The sequence below is a fragment of the Sciurus vulgaris genome (assembly GCF_902686455.1).
Source record: "Sciurus vulgaris genome assembly, chromosome: 9".
Lineage (NCBI taxonomy): Eukaryota > Metazoa > Chordata > Mammalia > Rodentia > Sciuridae > Sciurus > Sciurus vulgaris.
The window spans coordinates 127,130,435-127,152,236 of NC_136469.1; the positions used below are offsets into that span (position 1 = coordinate 127,130,435).

The 21,802-nt window shown below is 49.9% G+C and overlaps 1 protein-coding gene across 7 annotated transcripts in view; it reads left to right on the plus strand.

Moving 5' to 3' along the window:
- The window catches only part of CCDC149 (coiled-coil domain containing 149), an 88,249-nt gene that overhangs the window by 44,779 nt on the left and 21,668 nt on the right, over positions 1 to 21,802 (plus strand). For 6 of the 7 annotated variants that reach the window (XM_079153481.1, XM_079153483.1, XM_079153482.1 and 3 more), the window contains 6 exons: positions 2,069 to 2,176; positions 14,636 to 14,752; positions 15,414 to 15,586; positions 16,268 to 16,340; positions 17,597 to 17,681; positions 20,688 to 20,832. In XM_079153481.1, the coding sequence (XP_079009607.1) occupies positions 2,069 to 2,176; positions 14,636 to 14,752; positions 15,414 to 15,586; positions 16,268 to 16,340; positions 17,597 to 17,681; positions 20,688 to 20,832 (701 nt within the window). The remainder of the gene's footprint in view (positions 1 to 2,068; positions 2,177 to 14,635; positions 14,753 to 15,413; positions 15,587 to 16,267; positions 16,341 to 17,596; positions 17,682 to 20,687; positions 20,833 to 21,802) is intronic. The other variant, XM_079153485.1, reaches the window with a different exon arrangement.

The following is a 21,802-nucleotide window of genomic DNA, read 5'->3' on the forward strand; positions in this document are numbered from 1 at the left end:
CTTCTGAAAACGTTGAATACGTTCCACACGCTGCAAACGTTGGTCACTGTGTCTCTTGGTCCTTTGCTTTTCTACTACAAAATGGGAAATAATTGTCCTCATCTTTCACTAACTTTTTATCTCATAATAGAAATCTGGGAAAATTAGAACCAAAGGTATAAGATATGAGTTTTACAAAAATGGGGTGCAAAATTAGATTGGGTTGCTGAATGATGCTCACCACTAAGGAGAGGAGCCCCAAGCGGAATCCCGCCGGTAGGGGCAAGGGTGTTTTGCAGCCAAGACTCAGGTCCAGGCCCTGGTTTCGGTTGTTGGCACCCAGTGGACTTGCTGGCCATGGCCCCTGGGCTGAGGCAGCCTCCAGACCCGGCTGCTTGTCTTTCATTCCAGCAGTATTCATGGAGCATCTGCTGGGTGCTGGGGAGAGGTCAGGAGAGAGAACGAAGTTCCTTGCCCTTCATGGACCTTCTATTTCAGCAAGGAGAGCGAGGCAGGAAATAGACAGGAAGCAGCAAACCATGAAGTAAATTATATAGTGTGTTTAAAGATGGCACGCGCTCTGGAAGGCTGGCAGAGGGGAAGGTCGCGGTATTCAATTGAATGGTCCAGGTGGCCCCTGTTGGACGGTGACCTCAGAGCGGCGTCCTGAGGTGACAGGGAATGAGCAGGTGGGCAGGGAGGGCAGTCCGGTCCCCAGAGAGAGGACAGAAGGCTGGCACCTGCTGAGATGGGGTCAGGCCTGGGAACAGAGGCCAGCGTCTGGGGGCAGGGGACCCCAAGGGCAGAGGCAGCAGGACATCCTCCCATGACTGCGGAGGAGGAGCCCCGTGGAGGGGGACTCAGGCGAGGCTTCCCCTTCTTTCCTTCCCGTCCGTCTCTGTCAGCACCTCACACAGTCCAGCATTCCCCGACGAGTGAGCACTGACGTCTTTGGAGAGGCAGCCACCTCCTCCAGGTTGGTCTCCTGGTGTCTGGATTTGCTTTCTTCAGCTCTAACGTGAAGGGAATCCATTCAGCCATCTGTGGTCCCCCGCCCAGGTCCTGACTGCAGGCTGGCTCCCTCTCCCGCTTCTGTCTGCAGAACACCTGCCCTACCCGGGCCCTAAGTGGAGCCCCGCACGGAGCCGAGGAGGGGCAAGCACTCTGCCTTTCTCTGGCAACGTCCTTGCTAAAGTTGAGAAGGAATGTGAGCAGCAAGGTGAGAAGTGCAGCAAGCAGTTCTCACAAAAAGAATAGTCTCCTGTAGAACGAGACAAGCATGAAATCCTGTAGAAGGAAAGGTCCCGTGAGCGAGGTGGACTGTTGAAAGCTGAGTGGATGGAAGCGGGTAGCCAGCAGGCGGCCAGGAGCTCCAGGGAACCTGGAAGGGAGTGTGGCAGGAGGTGCCTGCTGTCCACAGTCTGGGAAGGGAGACGGAAGCACACGGAGAGGCTGGCAGGGCTTCCCACACAGGGAGGGATAACGTCATGGAGACCAGGAAACGGAAGTGGGGGTCCTGGCTTTGGTACCACTGGAGCTAGAACAAGGGGACAGGAGGTGGGAATCAGCCCAGGAGACTGGAGAGTTACCTCGGGATCCTGATTTTGGAAGTTGTCCCATGTCATGACCTCTTTGACTGGCTCCTAAAATCATGATCAAAATTCTGTGTACTTTTAGCAAAGCAAAGCTCATTAACCAAGAAAAAAAAAAAAAAAAAAAAAAAAAAAAGACCTATCTGAATCAGAAAATGAAACTTACCAGACCCAAAGTGTAGAATTGGATTATGTCCATTTTCAAGATGGGCATTTTTCTGATGCGCTCTTAGAAAATTTTTGAACTAGTCACATACAACTGACTCCTGAACCCTCTCCAGCTGGGTGCCCTCCGCCAGCCATTCTGGAAACAAAGAACCTCCCCAAAAGGAGGCTCACGGCCGCTTCATCAGCAGGGCTGTGACTTACACGCTGACTCTGTGCCATGTGTGTTTGCTCCATTGGGCTCGGTCGCCAGCGTGATCAGATCCCACAAAGCCCCACATTTTTTCTGTCCTCGTTTCTGACTGTATTTCATGATGCCTTGATATTTCCAGGCTAATCTTGCACAACTATTGAGAGAGTCTCAGAACCGAAATAAACATCTGGGAGAAGAAATTAAAGAACTTCAGCAAAGGCTTGGAGAAGTCCAGGGTGACAATAAGGTACTGTGACTGTTGAAAGAGAGCTCTGTCGTGTGGTCGTGCGCTAGAGGTTCACGTATAGCATGTCGGGAAAATGCAATGCAGCAGTGGTTGAAAAATTCGTTTTTAGATTTTGACAATTGCAGTGAAAATTCAGCTTAGCATTTCATATCTTGATTGCACTGCTTTGCGCACGCGCGCGCGCGTGTGTGTGTGTGTGCGCGCGCACCTGCGTGTGTGTTTCTGGGTTGCTCTAAAACATTGTTACAACCCGGTGTGGAGGTTTCATTATGCTCAGCTTGGTGGTGAAGAGCGTTGCGGTTGCGGGCAAAATAAAACCCAAATGCCATACTTTCCCCTTCTGTACAAATAATGGATTTGTGGCTCAGATGATTTGGAATTATTCACATTCGGTTTTGAATTTTAAGTAGTCATCCTACTAATTATGTTCACATAACCAATTTATTTTATTGCTAAATTTGGCAATTTGTATGGAACATTGCTCAAAATCCACTGCTTGGTATTAATCAGACTCCCCTGTTGGCAACGTTAATTATAAAATATGAACTCATAAACTCCAAACTCAATGTGTGTGCTCTCTCTTTCTCCCCGCTGAAGCTGTGAACAAAAGTACAATCGGGAAAGGAAAGAAAAACTACTGAAGTTTAATTTTGTCCCCCAGAATAATTTCCTGTTTTGCCAAGATAGATTTATTTTCAACTTCTTGCCAAAGGCGGATTTTGCAACGGAAATGGCGTTGTATTTTGACTCTAAAAAACAAGAAACAAAACCCCCAAAAACCTTATATTGTGTGTGTGTGTTCAGGGCAGCTTTCTTGGGGAAATGTTTCCTGGATATTACCAAATTCATTGATAAATGACTGTGACTGTTTTTGCTGGGAGTTTTCGGTTATTGGAAGGTGCCAGTTTGAAAGATGTTCACTTAAAAAAAAAATGACAGAACTGTTAGGGAGAGACCTCTTCTGTAACACGAGATCAGAGAGGACTCTGTACCTTCTGCTGCATCAAGAGGCCTGATCTGAGGACACATATCAGCTGGGATGCTGCTGGACTTTGGAGATGGTTTGTCCCTCAAAGGTCCATGTGCTGGAAGTTTGGTCTCCAGTGTAACAGTATTAAAAGGTGCTGGGACCTTTAAAAGGTGAGGCTAATAGAAGGTTGTCACTTCATGACCACCCTTAGGAAGGAATTGACACTGATTTCCTGGAGTGGATCAGTTCCCACAAGAGACACTTGTTACAAAAGAGCAAACTCGACCCCTGCCTGCACAGGCTTCCTCTCGGCATGTGAGCTCTTTGCCATACACCACCCATTCCTCTCTCACACCATCCCACCATGTTGTGATTCAGCCTGCGGGCCCTTACCAGAAGCTCTCAAGCCTCCAGAACTTCTTTGTAATGTACCCAATCTCAGCTATTTTGTTACAGTAACAGCAAAACAAAGAACCAACACTTTGTTACATAGCCTTTTCTCTACTCTGTCTGCCTTAATTTTTTTTTTTTTAGAAAACCTTTTGGATTTCACATAAATTTGAAAAATTAGGTACTACTATTCTTGGTCATGAGGGTAGAGAGAACACCCGGGAAAGGTTTAATTAACACTGGACAAGCTAATCAGGCCTCATGTGTGGTTTTAGTCATCATTACAAGGATTCAAGCCCTGTAACCTAGGTGTTCAGTCACTAATTAAACACCGGACATTCTTAGTCACTTCCTCCAGTGATAACAGCAGGGCAAGCTTTTACAGAGAATGAAGCGTGCATTTGCGTGCCATATATTTTTTTAAGCTCATGAAAACACTGGAGGAATTCTGGAGACATCCTAAGCCTGCTAGAACCTTTGAACGTATGATTTTAAGATTCACGGTTCTTCTTGATTGACTGATTTTTGTCCTATTTCCTTTTTTGGGGTCATTACCCCTCCTCCAACTTTCCTAAAGACCTTTCTGCCTGATCTTTTGGTCGCTTAATCTTTTTGCCTTTTAAGTAAGTGAAATATTAGGCACTGACATCAGCAACTGATGTTCAAGGAAAGAAAGGAAGGACATGTTGTCTGTGTGTGCCCGTACACTGCATGTGCACATGAATACGTGCACACTCAGCTCCTTGTGTGTAGCCACAGTCGGAATGTCATGATTCGCTTGGGAACTGGATCTTTATTGCAGTAGCTGGATACATTTATCAACTGTTTTCTCACCCAAGGTTTAGGGTTTAGTGACTCATATCCAGGACCTGTGAAGTCATTTGCCTGCCAGAAGGTGCAGGAGATGTGGTGGTGTTCAGCAGACCCCAGCGCCCCGCCACCAACAAGAACGAAAAGGGAAAGGACTCCATCTGCATTCTCCTTTGCCTCTGAAGTTCTAGGGCTGGTTGATTTCCAGGCCCTGTGAGTCACAGACCTCCTCCCCCAGCCCGCCCCCAGTCCTCAACGTGAGGCCAGGTTACCCATTTGATGGTGACACCAAGTCAGAGCCCCAACCTGCATGGCAGAGAATGGGTTAGCCTTTGGAGGTTGGGTTTCGTAGTTTTTCTTTTTTTCTGATTCATTGTGTTTAGGCTGCTTCAGCCTTTCCATCATCTTCCAGATCTGGGCCCAGCTCCTGTCCTGGTGTGCCCAGCCTCCATGATCTGTCCCCTGCAGACTTCTTCAGCCACCTTGCCAGGGCTCACCTCATACCTATGCTAATTTCAGCCTGTGTTTTGCTCTGCCACTGTCTGCCACAGGACCTTTGAGCCTGCTGTTTGCTCTTCCTAGAAGGCTTTTCTCCTTGACTTCCCCTGCAACCTCCTGCTCATTTTTCAGGTCACAGGTCAAGTGTAGCCTTTGCCAGCTCTTTGGTGCCAGTCCTGCGCCTGCCCACGTGCTCTGCTCTGCTCCTCCACTGTACCCGTGCAGCACCCCAGCCCTCGGGTCAGCTCTTTGCAGGCTGAGGGCTCACCCTCCATACTGCGGTGTCCCTGGGAATTAGCATTCCTCATTCTCAGTATGCAGACATTGTTTTAAAACCCTTATTGAAGGAACGGAATGGAATAGCAAGCGAGTGACTGAATTCAAGGAACAGAGCAGGGCAAGGAAGGAGCAGCACGGAGGTTCAAGGAAGAGAAAGAAAGAACCCCAGTCCCTGAAGAGCTGCTCCATTCTGCTCAGCACCCGCCGCTCAGCTCGTGGGGTGAGGAGTCGCTGAGGAATCTGGAAAAGCAGGCTGTTTCCCTGAGGAGAAAAACCAGCGCAAGACGTGGGCTTGGGAAGCCCCTGCAGAGCGCAGGGTCGACTGCTGAGCCTTGGTGGGCAAAGCCGCGGGCCCTGCTCCCTGCTGGTCAGCTCCGGAGCCCTCCGCACCATGCTGGACTCCCATGCCAGCCAGAAGGGTCGTGGCCTCCCCTCTGAGTGACCATCCAAGTGGAAGCCGTCCGCCTCTGAGTCGCCGTTGTAGCCGCTGACCCTGAGCCACATTTTGGGAAGCCCAGATTCTAGTAAAGCCGTGTTTGAGAAACAAGGTGATGGGAAATGACTTGCCTTGGGTGTTTCAGGGTAGACTGATTTTCCATTTGTTCAGCTGGAGCCTTGGCAGTCTAAGTGCCATAAAGCATTTATTTCTCAGCAGCCTCTGGAAAGATTCGTCGCCGCCCTGGCTGAGGAGCAGCTCGGCCCCACGTGAGGCCGAGGGGGGCCTTCCTGCGCCAGCAAGGGCATCCCGATGGCCACCTGCCATCTCGCTGCCAGTGCCCAGGGTTCCTCAGACTCCCAGGTCAGCACAAACCCCAGCCCAAACCAGATGAGAGCGGTTAAAAAGGAACCTACCAGACTCCTGCCCCTGCTTTATAATCACAGGTTTTCAACGTGAAGGGGGACAGAGGCGTCTGGGGAAGGGAGGGATCACAATGCCATCAATCACCTGGGAAGAACTTTCCAGAGACTGGGTGCCCAGGACTGCCCCGGGTCAGTGTGTGAGGAATGAGGACCAGCCACGGGGCTCAGGTCCCAGGAGGACTTGCTTCCACCCAGAGGTCTGCCTGCTTCCTCATCTGCCCTCAAGAGCAGAGTGGATTCAGGGGATGTGGAGCTGGAGGAAGCCAGAGGTCTCTGCAATAGAACCAGCAGAGGAGGCGAGCCAGGGAACCCGCCCAGGGGGCAGCGAGCCTGCTGTGCCTCTCATATTCTGTGGCACAAATACCGAGGCCAAGACTAATATCACTCTACCAAAGTAGGATTCGCTCTCCCAAGAGAGCTGCGCCAGCTCCACCATGGAGAGGGACAGTGGGACACCGTCCAGGAGGCCCACACCGGGTACAGACCCAGCTGCACCTGCCATTGTCTGTGTGGCCTTGGCTAAGCCACTTCTCCCTCAGGCCTCAGTTTCCTCGACTGTAAAATGGCAATAACAACACCTCCCATGGAACAGTCCTCGGTTTCATCATGCGAGGCTGGCCAGTGTCCTCACAGCTCAGAGACACCGAGGAATAAGAGATGAGGTCCCCGCTCTCTGGAGCGTGTGTGCTGGCTGGGGGACAGGCGGTGGGAAAACCAGGCACACGCAGTCATCAGACTCTGGCTGGCGCGGCTGGGCAGACTGTCGTGGCAAAGGCAGCGCCCAGCTGGGTAAGTGCTGCTGCCTTTAGCACCACGTGGGCCCAGGTGGCCTGGAAGCTCCTGTGCGGAGCTCCTGGCATCCTGTTGCCAGTGGATTCCGTGTGAGTCCCCGGTGGAGACAGGGCACCGGCTTGGCCAGCGGCAGGCGTCGATGCCTTGGTGCGCTCCTGGCTGCCTCCTGGTTTTTCTTCATGTTCAAGATGGTGGCATGTCTGTGCAGGACCCCAGCGACGGGGAGCAGGAAGCCCAGGCCAGGCTGCTGCTCCTGCCAACAGCAGCTTTCCCAGGCCCGGGGCCCCCGCCGGCAGACTTGGGTCTGGCCGTTGCTGGGTGACATACACCCAGGGCTGTGCCCTTAATAATGAGCTTCATGTTGCCGGCTGACGGCCTTGGAGCACCCGTCCTACCCAGCCTTGGCACTGTCCAGTGATAGAGCCTTTCTGTGAACATACCTCTACTGACGTGGGACTTCTGGACGGATTCAGGGAGCAAACCAATTAAGTCGAAGCCACCAGCCAATACAGAGACCACTGAGCCTGCAGGTGACTAATTAAAGTGTACTTCCTTAAAAAAATGAAAAGCGAAGTTTACTCAGCTGCGGGTGTTGGCCCTGATCCTGGATGAGGGACAAAAGCTCTTTGTAAGCTTTATGCTTCAAGGAGAGCAGAGATGCCCTGGCTGGCGGGAAACCCAGGTGAAGAGGGCACGGTAATGAAAAGCTCCCACCGTGGGCATTACAGAAGCTGATCTCGAAGAATTGCTGTGAGGGACGGGGCCCCCTGCCCGCCAGACCGTCACATCTTGCCCTGACTGGGATCTTGATTATGAACCATAGGCGATGCTCGGCCACACGAGCTCAGCATCACCTGATGTTTCACTGCCAGGTGAATCAGATGCACTTGGTCCTCAGCATCACTGAGCCTGTCCTGGCTTAGATGAACTTGTGGCCTGAGTGGACCCTGTGGTCAAGAGAGCGTGGTTTCAGCTACTCATCACGTAGACCATGCATCGCAACCACACTTCTTAGTAGAAGATTGGTTTTGAAGGAACTCTGCTCAGGGCTTCTAGCACATGGTATCCAAATCACACACTCTCAAATAAAAAGAAGTCCAAGCTGTAAAGCTGCTTGGCAGGGTGATGTAAAAATCATGGCTCTGGGAGCAACGTGTGCTGAATTATCTGACAGGCGCTTAGGTCTTCCTAGCTGTGTGATCTTGGGCCAGTTGCTTGATTTCTCTGTGCTTCAGTCATTCTCATCTGTAGAATAGAGATAACGGGCCGTACTTAACCTACTGGAGGGTGCTTCCATTCAGTACAGTCAACGTGAACTTTTTTAGGACCAACCGAGTGATCTGGGGATGGACAGTAGACAAGGCCATGAGTCCAGCTCTCACCTGGCTTCCGTTTTAGCAGGCAGTGAGAAAACAGGCAAGTCGTATTTCACAGGTTCTGGGCATCTCTGATACAGCCAGTGGCATCGTGGAGTCATGATTGACACTTTATTCTTTTCAGAGGTTTTGAAGTGGGCACAGCTTTATATTGGATGAAATACAATATGTGTCAGAGGATGCTAAGTGCTGGATAGAGAATACAGCTGCCCCCAGGCTTGGGAGTGGCCAGGTGCGCTGGGGATGCTGGTTCCCTGAGTGCCCAGGGAAGGCCTTCTGCTCCTGTGTCCTTGGCACAGGGACCTACAGGAAGTGCAGTGGGCTCCTCCAAGGTGCAAAGGCCCTGAGGCAGGAGAGAGCTTGGGGTGTGAGGCACAGCAGGGGGGAGTGCCCCTTTGAGAGGGTTAAGTTAGCAAAGTTATAAGAAGCATGTGACACAGCATGTTCTATAGGAGGAGCCTATGCAAGGACTGGTGCAGTGGTTGTGGAGAAGGGCGGCACAGCATGGGCGCCGGAGCCCTCAGCTGCAGGCTCCACTCCGCCTCTGCCATTTGGAAATCGGCAACCGAGGAAAGTTACTTTGTCTCTCTGTGCTTCAGTTTCTTGCCTAGAAGGGGAAACAGTAACCACCGGCTAGGTGTCTTGTGGACTTAGGTGGTTGAAGGTGTCAGCACCGAGGACAGCGCAGGGCACCCAGTGCTGGTGCAGGGCGAGCAGAGAGGGAGACCTTCCGCATACGGAGCTCTGGCCCAGGAGACCCGGCCTCCAAGCCCTCGCCGGCCTCCGAGCGCATCCGGGAAGCACCGCGGGAGGGGCGCGCTGATCTCGGGACACGTGAGGCCCGGGGTCAGCAGAGGATTCAGTGCGTGTGACAGCAGGCTTGGCCCCCGCGGGGCCCACGGGGAGCAGGGCACAAACAGGGGGGTGGGGACACTTGATCTAAGACCTGAGTGAGAGGACAGAGGTATTTGGGCAGAGGAAGCGCCCAGGCCCAGAGGCAGGCCAGCGTGGCCGACGCAGAAGGCGGGTGGCATCCTCCTCTTCAGCCTGGTGGGGGCGTCAGGCTGCGTGGAAAGCAACGGTGGTGAGCACCTGTGTGAGGAGCTGCTGGCCTTGCTTCTCGGCCCAGATCCGGAGCTACTGAGCTGGAGACCTTGACACGGCGCTAAGGGGCGCGTGCGCCGTGGGCTCTGGCGCCTGCAGCGGGAGGGCGAGCCGGCCCAGCTCGGGATTGGAATACCAGGAGAGTCTAGGAATTGGCTCTCTACCCTCAGGGTCCAATTTTATTGAGGGTATTTTTGGAAGCTGAGGGGCCAGCTGGAGAGGATATGGAGGAAACCAGCAGGAAACGCACAGAATGGAGGAGCAGGCCTTGCTGATGACGTTGCTGCGCTCCATAAATGTTTAATAATCGCCTTTCGGTGCTGACCTCTTCCTGGGTGTGCAAGGACTAGGGACAAAGAAGGACTGGCATCCACTTCCTGTTCGTAGTTCTTTCATCTGACTCTCCAATAGCCCTGGGAAATAATAACCACTGTATTGGATTGTAACCATACCAACTATAACTCGGATGGCACTTCTAAAGCTCTGTTGAGAGTTGCGTGAACAGTGACCATTGTACTGTGTCTTCATATATAGGAATGGAAACCCCTGGAGCGGGAGATGTGCAGTGCACAACCTGGATAACCGTACATGACTGTCCTATCTACAATATAACTTTTATCCTTACCTTTTAAAAAGCCAGCAAGTCAAGTCACATGCGGTTTAGAAAGTTTAGATAGCTTGCCAAGAGCACACAGCTAGGAGTAGCAGAAAATTATCTGAATATAGATAATAATCCAGAGGATAGCTGTTCCGGCACCTGGCTGCCTCTATCAGGTAGAATGGATTCAGGTGAAAGAAAACAAGATGAGGTGGAGCAGGTTGAGGGCTATAAGAGACAAAGCCTGAGAGGAGATCAAAGAAGGAAGCAAGTCTTTCTAGCCCGCAGGCCTGGGGCGCGCCCCTGGAGGCCGGGGCAGCTGGGGAAGGGCACTCCGACCATCTTAGCACATTGTGCGGCGGCCATATCCCTCCGCCACAGCCGGCTGCAGCTGTGTCTGCTCCTCCAGCGGGTGACTCGCGCCGTAATTCATTCATAAACTTTTATTTCTTTCTAAATCATCAAACGGAGGCATCCATTGGTGGCGATGCGGGTGCTGCACAGGGCACGGATCCACCTGTGGGCTGGCGCAGGGAGGCTGGCGGTGGCGCCGACAGCCCTGTTTGAGGGAGTGAAGTGCCCCGAGCAGTCGCTTCGTGACATTTTCCAAGAGGGCTGGGAATCAGCCCCATTTGCCTGCACTGCAGATCGGGCCGCCCGGCTACCGTCGTAGAGCTCGATCTGAATGCTAATCACGAGAGCAGCTGACGTTTATGAAGCACTTCTGTGCTCCAGGGGTGGCACTGAGTGTCACAGAGAAGAGGCACCTTCTCTCAACAGGGGCAGGGGCTGAAATCAGCCTGGAACAGGCAGAAATTGGTGTCTAGCCCACTTTCTCCTTGATCTTCCCTTAAAATTGTCCGGGAATTCAGGGCCCGTTGTATTCCTGCTCCTGAATTGTAGTGTTATAAAAAATATAAACAGCATGATGTGGCATAAATGTCTCCATGTACATAATATTTGTGCATTTCATAAGCAAATGGGTACTTACTTTTCTGCCTCACTCCCAGGTTAGAACATTGGCCCGAGGAAGGTCGCACACGTTTTAACATATTTCCTTCTCTTCCCTCTCTCTTCCTCCTCTTTGCTGCTAAAACATGTATTTGAGCCCCCTAAGTAGATGCCCATTGGATATTCCTCTCCCGCGTCATGCCTCAGAGGACTGCCCACGGCTGAGCTGTCACCCACGAGGAGCCAGAGGCCCGGAGACGTTCAGATAAGTTTTCCATGTGGCTCAGCTCACGGTCTGTGGAGCCAGGACAGGAGCCCAAGAGCTGTCCACTGGGGGTGGGAGGCAGGAGGACCTCCCAGGACTCAGCCGTTCCTCTGGCCTCACCTCCTCAGGCCCTTCAGCTCCCCGCACTTGAATTTCTGACTCAACTCATGATCCAGCCATTACCAACACGGCCTCACTTCCAAAAAACGAGTGTTTCCACCGGCGCAGCCCTGCAAGTCAACAGTGGCAGTTGTATGCACATTAAACACCAAATGATTGTTAACATATTTATTGAAGCTTAACAGGCATCCGATATATAAAAGATGACTCTCTTATATGGCTGTCAGACCTCAATAAACATGTTTAATAATTAATTGGCAGTAAGCAAACATAATTGTGTGATTCTAAATTAAGCGTTCAGTGAAGCATACCGTGCACGGAAGCCACAGTGGTGTTTTATTGCCTCAAGCTCGGGCTCAGCCTGCTTTTCACGTCGCAAGAGGGATACCCGCTTTCAAGGACACGTCCAGGCGCCCCGCCTCGCGGGCGGGCTCAGCGCTGCTCCTCCCACCGGGCCCTCCATCTGACAGCCGGTTCCCATTCATCTGGCTGTCTGTCCTTCTGTACGTTCACTTTCCGGGTTCTCACATCCTGAGCCAAGAATTTGGTGGCATGAAAGATGCCCCCCATCTCTCCTTTCAGTCGAATTAGCCAGTGCGGGGAAGTCACTGCAGACTCTGGATTGGCCAGTACTGGGCCAGCGCTCCCAGGGAGGCAGGTGCTTCAGGTCTCAGCGTTGTGTCCGCTGGGGGTCAGTTACCACCTTGGTGTGCCCGTCTGTGGTTAGTTCATTCACAGATGCTCCTGGGTCCCACGGAGCCGTGACAGTGCCTGAAGCAGGCTCACTGAACCCGTATGCACAGCACAGCCTTCCTTCTGGCACCCAGGGACACTAGCCAGCATGCCGGCCCCACGCAGCTATCTTAAGGCAACCATTGCGCACTGTTGGAATGTAAATTAGGACTGTCACTGTGGACTGTGGCATGTCCTAGAAATGAAAATGAAATACCATAAGATCCAGGAATCCCACGCCTGGGTGTGTCATATCAAAGAGAATGAAGTCAGTGTGTATGAGAGACAGGGCACACCCTCTGTGTCCATTCATAATAGCCAAGATGGGGAACCAACCCAAGTGTCCACCAGCAACTGCATGGATAAGGAAAATGAGAGTATGCGCTGGGCGCACCCCCCCACACACACAATGAAATACTATTCAGCCTTAAAAAAGATGATGTTCTATCATTTGTGACAATGCAAATGAATCTAGAAGACAGACCAAGCACCGAAGGGCGAACACTTAAGGATTTTACTCATATCTAGAATCTAAAAATGGTCTCTTAGAAGTAGAGAGTAGAAAGGTGATTTTTAGAGGCTGGGGAGAAGGGGAGGGTGGTCAACAGGTACAGGTGGCAGTTGGATAGGGGGAATAAGTCCCCATGTTCTGTTGTGCAGTAGGAGGAGTACAGTTAGCAAGAACCCACTGTTTATTTCAAAATAGTTAGAATATTTTGAATGTGCTCTCCACAAGGAAGTGGTAAGTGTTTGGGGCGGTGGATATGCTAATTGCCCGGATGTGGCCAATACCCCATGTTTACATGCGTCGAAGCAGCGCGTTGTGCCCACAAATCCGCACAGCACACGTCAAGAAAACCCAGCAGGATCACATGCACAAAAAACCTTGGCGCTAACTGGACCACAGAAAGTCCCCTGGTCTCCAGTCGGCGAGCTGAACCGCGGAAGGTGGCCTCGTGTGATCTGTGCAGGGCGCTCGCTGGGAACTGTGTGCTCACCACTTCGCGCGTGTCCTACAATAACCACGAAAGTCCCAAGATGTTGATTTGCGATTTAAAGTAAGGCTGATTGGGAAGGCAGATTCACAAATCCGGAAGCTGGGGCCACGAACAGCCGGAGGGACGGTGCGCAGACCCCGCGCTGCGCAACCACCGGCCCGGCTCGCGCGCACCAGCCCTGGGGGCGCCGCAGCTCCGGGCACCCAACAAGTATTTGTTGAATTCAATAGAGTGGTTTTCAAACAAGGACCCACACTAAATGTCATCGGAAAACGCTCGTTCCTGTCCTTCACTCATCACTTCTTTCCAAGTTCATTGCTGCCGTTTGCTGACTGAGTTTCCTTCGTGTCCTACCTTGGCTTAAATAAGCTTCCTATCTCACCTGCCCTGCATCCTTCAGAGACTTTGAAAACTAAGACGTTGTCTCCATCAATATCTTAAGATTCATGCAGCAGCAAGGAAGAGCAGGCTCCAGCAGGCTGTCCCTGCCAGGTCACATCTGAGTGACAGTGAAGACTGTCCCCAGGACCTCCTCCATGGATAAAGACCATCCATGTGCACCTGCAGGGAGAAGTGGACTCAGGCCTAAAAGCTCCCTCCCAGAAGCATCAGGAAGCAGTGCTTTAACTGCAAACTCTTTTCAGAGCATTGTTTGGCACTGTGATGGGCCAGTTACAGCGACTCTGGGCTGTCCTACTGGGGGCTCCCATAATTCCCATTGTGACCTTACAGGGAAGGTCTGGCGCTGCAGGAGAGTCTTGGCTGCAGAGTCTGGAGAAGCTGTGGTTCTGCTGAGATGCCTTGGAAAATGATGTTTTTGAATACTGAAATTTTCTTCCTAGAGATTTTCAAACCTATAAATAAAATTAAATTTGTGCTTATCATTTAAAAAATTTGAAAGCAAAGAAAGGACAGACAGCAGTCTTACTATCCCCTAAACAGACCATTTTAACATTTTGAAGTACCCTGTCTTTCCTTCTCTCATGCTCGAGTTCTTTGTACAGTACAAGCACACTGCGTAGGAGGGCCTCTGCCCTCTTTTCCCACTCTGCCTGGCACGGCGAGGGCACTGCCTGGCATGACCGCAGCGATGGAGCCCTGGTTTCAGACAGCTGCACGCCTGCCTGGAGAGGGCGGCACTACCTCCGCTAACCCTTCTGCTGTTGGGCACTGTGTCCAGCTTTCTGACCCTCTAAACAGCAGTGCCATCTGATCTGCTTCGTCTTCCTTCCTAAAGCCAGTCCGTCTCTGGGGTTATTCTTAGCCTAGATTGTCAGAAGCAGGGTTACTGGATCATTGGGTAGCGGCGTTTTTAGGGCTCTTGATGGAGTGCCTAGTGGTTATGAGCATGGAGTGTGCCCATCTCAGCAAATCCTTGCCAGCATGGGTTCATCACTTTTGAATCTTTGCTGATTTAAATGAGACCCAGAGTCTGGCTCCTCTTCGTGGAAATGTTTCATGGTGCATCCGCCCTCCCTTTCCACGCCAGGCTTTATGCTCTGTGCATGCGTGGAGAAATTTTAAAATTCACCATATTGATGGACATGCAGCTGTCTTTTCCCCCACTGTTTCTTGAAGCAGTATTTTTTTTTCAGAAGTTTCATTCTGGTGTCCTTCAGTTTTTATTTGGATTTACTTATTCCTATTCTTTCTCTATCTCCTCTGTCTGTCCGTCTGTCTCTGTCCATCCCCTTCTCATCCTCCTGGAAATGCAGCTCTTGAGGATGACAATTGCCAAACAAAGGCTTGGGGATGAAGAGATCGGTGTGCGGCACTTTGCAGCCCACGAGCGTGAAGACTTGGTGCAGCAGCTGGAGCGGGCTAAGGAGCAGGTGACTGCTGGCCTCTGTGAGGGCCGGGGATGCGTTGGCATAGGGGGACGTGTGCAGGGAAGAGCAGCTGTGCCCCTGGGCCCCAGGGTATGTGGGGAGGGTGGGCTGCACCCTGATGTCAGATGCCTCTGTTCTGAACACAAGAAACTTTGCCCCTTCCCAGGGTAGACCAAGAGGGGATCAAAATGTGACAAACAGAACTGAATTTATAAGTTTCCTCTAACATGCTGAGCAATGCCTCTTAGGCAGAATCTCCACGGGTCCAGGGCCCTGGTGAGGGAGCAGCCCTGGGAGCCCAATGGCACTTCCCTCTTACTAATTGGTTCCGAAGAGCAGAGCAAAAGTCCCAGGTCTAGGGTGGATTGGGACAGTACAGATGGGTGGGACACCAGCAGCTGTGGCCAGTGTCCGGCTCAGCCTCTCCAGTCTGTGGCGAAGGGCTTGCTGCAGGGTAGGGACCTGGTTCTGCTCTTCCAGGCTGCCCTGCCTCTGCTGTCTCAGGGACAGTGAGGCCTGGTTGGAAGGCAGCCCCTGTTTCTGCCTCTTGTCCCTGGGCTTTGCCTGTGGCTTCACAGCATGTGGTTAAGAAGCCCAGTGACATGCTCTCTGGCCACAAAGCCAGGCAAGGCCGTCTGAGGGAGGGCGCTGGCTTGGGTTTCAGATCGAGTCTCTGGAGCATGATCTGCAGGCCTCGGTGGATGAGCTTCAGGACGTTAAGGAAGAGCGAGCTTCCTACCAGGACAAGGTGGAGAGGCTGAACCAGGAGCTCAACCACATCCTGGGCGGCCACGAGAACCGCATCATCGACGTGGACGCTCTGTGCATGGAAAACAGGCAAGAGCCGGCCGGCCTGAGCCGCACAGGCTGCTGGCGCTCCTCAGGCAGGGGCCAGCGGGAACCCCCTCAGGCATTTGAGAAAATTGCCTTACAAGTGGAAAGAAAGCCACAACCTCAAAATGATACCAATGTCACGCACTCGCTGTAAGAGTAAGAAAAGAGGCCGGGACGCCTCCCCCCTCCTTCCCCACGCCCGCCCTGGTTGGCCAGAAGGGCGAGGAACCAGCGAGAACTCCTTGTTATTGCTATCAGGGAGAAGGAGAAGAATAAGAAAATAAATTGAGAAATTCCCTTAGCTGTTTCTTTTCCCCGAGGCGGATTTCAGCGTGCGCGTGTGTCTGACTTCCTTGGGCCTGGTGTCGCCCCTTCCTGCTCTTCCTCCCGGTGGGATCATCTTAATGAGAATTATGTGAAAACGGTGTTGCTATCCCTGAGGGAATCTCTGCGAGGCCTGTTTTAAAGTGGGGTGTCTGTGATTTGGGCATGTTTGACCTTGATGGCATCCACTTAGAAAAGGTCACAAACATGCACATTTTTCTCCTCCTCCTTTCTGAGAAGAGAGAGAGCCTTAGCTGATGCCTCAGCTGGCGAGTGGCTTCCCCTGTTTCCTCGTGTGCTCTGGTGTGTGGGTTTTACGTTGCCCCCAAGCACATCCTGACTGCATATGTTCCTCCCCAGGTACCTTCAAGAGAGGTTAAAGCAACTCCACGAAGAGGTGAACCTCTTAAAGTCCAACATTGCAAAATACAAGGTAGTAAAATCACGATGACATTCTGGTCCACCTTGACATCTATACGTCACCCAGTTTGATTTCCCTTTTGTGTGTCACAGGCACAGAGTTTTACCTGGGGGAGAGCTTTACCTGGGGTAACCAATAACAATTAACCTCCAAACAGCAAATGCCACCAAAGCAGTGTCTGCTGGACCCCCTTTGTTGCTGTAGGGACAGAGTACCCTGAACCCCCAAACCTGGTCATTTCTACTTCCAGCCTCAGCCCTTATGAAATTAGGGGCCCTATTTTCTTGTAAAACACACTGTCTTCAGATGCTGTTTGTCTCATAATCATCGATAAGAAAATGATTCCCAAGAGACAGAGGAACAAAGTGAGAGAAATCACGGTCCAAATGACAATGTTCATGTCACAGTGAAAGGGCAGAATGTTTAAATTCTCCCCACTGTTATTTAGTCTAATTCTAGCACCATTAGTTTGATAATATCTATTTCTGCAGATGTTGGTTATAACTGTTATAATTAGAAAAATCTCCTGGGCTTCTCTGCTTTGGAAATAGATTGATTTCTCTTCCTGAGGGTGAAGTTTTGAAGCCATCTAGATGTTTGGAAGAGCCCACTCATGGTCTTGGTGGTTGGCTTTAGTTTTTGTTCACAGAAATATCCCAGCTGTTCCATTCTGTGGGGGCCACGCTTTAGTTTCTACCAGTCTATATACACACATGCAGCCACAGAAATATGCATCTTTTAATGCACAATTTTTAAAAAATGTGTGGATGCATGCATTTAACATTTATCCTTTTCTGTGCGCCAAGCCCTGATTATATATTGCACATGAATTTTAATACAAGACTCTGTTTGAAGAAAGGTATCACTAATCAGTTGTGGCTCTCTTTCCAACCCAGGCCCCAGATCCTTCCAGAGACCACCTTTGGTCCACGGAAGTAAACTTATTCTGTTTCACGTCTCTTTAAATGGAATTTCCAAAACTAGTGACTTTGCATGTCAGACTCTGTTCTTGTGTCAGATTTTATCTAATTTAATGAATATACAGTGAGCACCTTACAAACTTAGGGACAACTTTTTAAAAAAATCTTTACTGGATCCATAAAAACCATAACTCTTGGGCAAGGACTGAGAATTCTGTTTCCGGCCAGCACTCGGAGCTTGCCTGAGGTCCTCCTGTGCCAGAGGGAAATGCATCTCCTATAACTAGGTATTTGTCCATCACTGGCTTTCCTGACCAAGTTTTTTGTTTTTTCCCAATACTGCTTTAGAATGCTCTCGAGAGACGGAAAAACTCAAAAGGCCAGGGCAAATCCAGCAGCAGTGCTCTGACTGGAGTCCTGTCTGCGAAGCAAGGTAGGATCCGGTACCCCAGGCACAGTGCCAGGCCCACTCCAGAGTTCCCCGATAGTAGGTCTGGGGAGGGGACCTAAGAGGACGTGTGTTCCCAGGCGGTTCTGTGGCTGGCTTGGGGCCCTACTTTGAGAATCACTGCATTAGAGGTCTTCCTGATGTCTGGCCCCCTGAGGGAATATTTCCCATATGGCTCTCTGCCTCCAGGAATGCTTTGCCTTCCCTCACTACCAGCTGAGTGCCTGTCTCCAAGACATGTTTGATTCTCCTTGAGCTGCTCCTTCTCCGGGCCTCTGCCATCAGAATGGAAAGCCTGTAGCTGCTGAAATAGTTCCATCGTGGAACATGTGCCTCTTTTAAAGCAGCTTGTATTGATTGCAATTTTGTTCCTCCTTCTTGTCGATTCCTATGAAAAATAATGATCTTCCAGGAACAGTCCAGGGGAATAAATAGCAGAGAGCTTGCTTCTGACACTCGATATTTGGCATTCAGTTCTAAACATAAGCCTCAAGTCGCACATGCTCAGCTGGCCCACTTTTTGGCCATGGATAGTGCAGACCAGCAACTATAATGTGACCATCTTAATCAGAGCGAGGGTGGCTTAAAAGGAAGCTCTGGGTCTCCAGCCCCTCTGCTCCAGGCAACTTGATTTTCCACTCGACTGGGGAAGAACATCCTAGAATGTTTTTAAGAAGAAAACAGTAATACGCTATAAAAACATGCAGTATCCCATCTGCATTTAGCTCCAGCTACCATAAATAGCAACTGACCTTGAATGTGGGTTCCCAGTGCAGTCCCTGAGTGGGCATGCCAGCCACACCCCCACACAGTGGCAGATCTTTAAGTCTGACTCAACGCTTCCAGAAAGCCCCCATGAAAGCTTTTCAACAGTAATCTTTGGCATCAGTAATCAAAGCCAATAAATCTCCAGCAAGGCATTGTGAAAAGCTGAAACTGACCCCCTTTGAACCAAAAAGAAATAATTACAGACACATGCAAGCATTTGTTGCAAGAAAGTTCTACATTAGTTATAAAAAAATTGCAAACATCAATTATGGAGCAATAAACAAATTAGCGTATAGTGTTATATAGACTACTAAATAGACCTTAAGTTTTATGTTTTAGGGGATGGTAATGTTGTGTAACATTGTTAAATGGAGAGATAAGACCTTTTCCCATTTTTGAAGAAAAAAAATATTGTATATTTATTTACATATAGTCACATATATTTCCCTATAGTTACATATCATCACATAGATTTACATATAGTCACATAGGAAACAGCATTTAAGGTAGTGAGAGATTTATATCGTTTCTTCTGTCTGGAAAGAGCACCAGCGTCCTCATTTTACATTATCTTAGTTTATCTACCCTTTCTGAAAATAAAGATGGGATAATACATAGATTCAAAACCTCCAGTCTGTGGCACATGCCTATAATCCCAGGGACCTGGGAGGCTATGGCAGGAGGATCACAAGTTCAAACCAGCCTCAGCAACTTAGCAAAGCCCCAAGCAACTTAGTGAGACCCTATCTCAGAAGTAAATAATAAATAAATAAATAAGTGCTGGGGATGCACCTCAGTGGTAAAGCATCCAGTCCCCAGTATTGCCCCCAAAGTATGCAAACCAGCCTTGAAGAACAGACACTCAGAGTCAGAAAGGACCCATATGCAGGAACCTCTGAATGAACCTTGGGTAGCAAAGGCAGGGCTCTACATGGAGACCAAGCCCATGCTGCAGGAGGGGCTGGTGGTTTCTAACATTTAAGTCACTTTGAGCCCAGCCCAGAATAAATGGGGAAGCAGAGTTTTAGCAGCATCCCATATGAAAAAGCCGTAGAAAGTTTAGCAGATGATATTCTTGTGTTATTTATCAGTGGCGTTTCATTGCCAAAGAAGCTAATGAAATCTTTATTATATTAACATAAGTATGATCTTTGGAATAAAGGAAGGGGTGGGCCTACTGTTTGCTAAGCTAATTATACCATACCTGGGATCTTCCATTATATATTTATAACTGGCATGGAGACAAATCAGAAATGATTTTTTTTTTTTCAACAGACACTTTTTGCAACTAGACAGAAAGCAAGAGAATTTCCCATCAGAGCCATTTATAGGCCACTGGGTATTTGTCAACAGAGACCCACCCAGGGCAGGGGTGCGGAAGAGATGGGCCCCTCCCCCAGGTCAGAACCCTGCAGGCACACTGCCCTGTGTGGTGTTTGGCTTCATGCTGGCCTTGACCATGAATGTGACTTGGCAGTTAGTGGAGTAAGGAGCATCCAGGAACAGCTAGCTAGTCTGTGTGGCGATCTCTTTCCCAGCATTCAGGCATTTGCAATCTGCTGTGCAGTTCTTCACCATATCTTTGGGCCATTTATGCCTTTATTGGCTGAATAGTTTTCTTTGACTCAGTTTAATGTGACATGTTTCACTTGGTCTTGTCTTCTGTAGTAGCATCTGTGTTACATAAAATCACTCAGTTGTCATGCCATTTATTTTCTTTTCTACAATACCTTCAAATAACTCTGTAGCTATCCAAACATGCACAAAAACTATTTTGCATTCTCAATCACCTCCTACATTATCTGGCCACCTGCCAGGTGTATCACACCGTCAGAATATAAATAAGGAGCTCAGAGGTACGCATCATTGTCATTTGCATGGCAGTGTGACCTTTAGCCAGTGTGTTTAACCTATCTGCGCCTTGCTTTCCTGTCCACGAAATGGAAATAAACATTACCTCTTTTTTTTCAATTTTAGATCTCAGTGAGCTAGCATGAAGTGTCTAACATACTGAGCAAACGTAAACATTATTATCTTCTTTCAAATTGCAGATGAGAGTCCATAATCACACTGGATTTTATGTTCTTTTACTCTCGACAATTGAGGTGGTAGTAGAGTAGCATGTCAAAGCTGGGAACCTTCCATTCCCCAGGAGGGACTGACATGGGTCTGTCATCCATTCTAGAGGATTTACCGCTGAGTTGCCAATCTTATCCCACCTAGTTCAGGATCTGCTGTCCGAGGACCAGGGGTGCAGTCTTCCCGCTACTCCCCAGTCCATTTCTGACCTGAAGTCTCTGGCAACTGCCCTGTTGGAGACGATCCACGAGAAAAACATGGTCATCCAGCACCAGAGGCAAACCAACAAGTAGGTGTCGGGACCCTGGGGCTGGAATGGGGGTGGGGGTGGGGGGCTGTGGGTTCAAGTGACCAGAGGTGAATGGCAGGGGGAGGGGGTTCAAGGGGACATCCCTCAAATCTAGGAAGAAACGTATTAAGCTAGAACTGCACTTCTGCTTTGTGCCAGCATCTTGGCCACCTGCTGGGGCTGAGCAGGGCAGTAACACTGGGCATCGCCTGTTGGATGCTTGCCTCAAGGCATGCACAGAGGAATGTGTATTTCGTGATTTCTGCCTGGGTGGCTTAAACTACCGCTCCTCTGGGTCTTCTTTTGGTGGGGAGATTCAGTGCCACTCCACCCTCACAGCATGACTTCGGGGGGCTCTGACTGGCAGGAGCCGTCAACTTCTACCGGCAACTGGACCTCTGAGGAAGTTTCATGTCACTCTTCCAGATAAGCAAAAGAAATGGTGAAAAGAAACAACAAATAAAACAGAATGTCCTGTTTGGTTTTTATAGCATGTTGACTCTGTCATATAAAACCAAGCAAGTTACAGTAGGTTAGAGTAACAATTAGCAGCAGCAGAGTAAAATTGAAAGTGTTCAGAGAATGGTAGAGGAAAACAATAAGTTAAAGCAATAAATATCACACACATTAGTCTGTTTACTATTGCAGTAATTGAATACCTGAGACCAGGTAATTTATAGACTAGTAAGTCCAAGAGCACAGATCTGGCACCCAGTGAGGGCCATCCTGCCGCATTGTAACACAACAAGGGCATCACGTGGTGAAGGACGCTAGCTTGGGTCTCTATTATAAAGCCACTAATGCTGTCATAGGTCTCCACCCTCATGACCTCATCTGGTCCTCATTATTTCCCAAAGGCCCTACCTCCAATACCATTAGCATATAAATGTGTGGATTAAGTTTCCTACGTATGAATTTTGGGGAACATATTTAAATCCTAGAAGGGCCAGCTTCCTGGCATGCAGCCTGT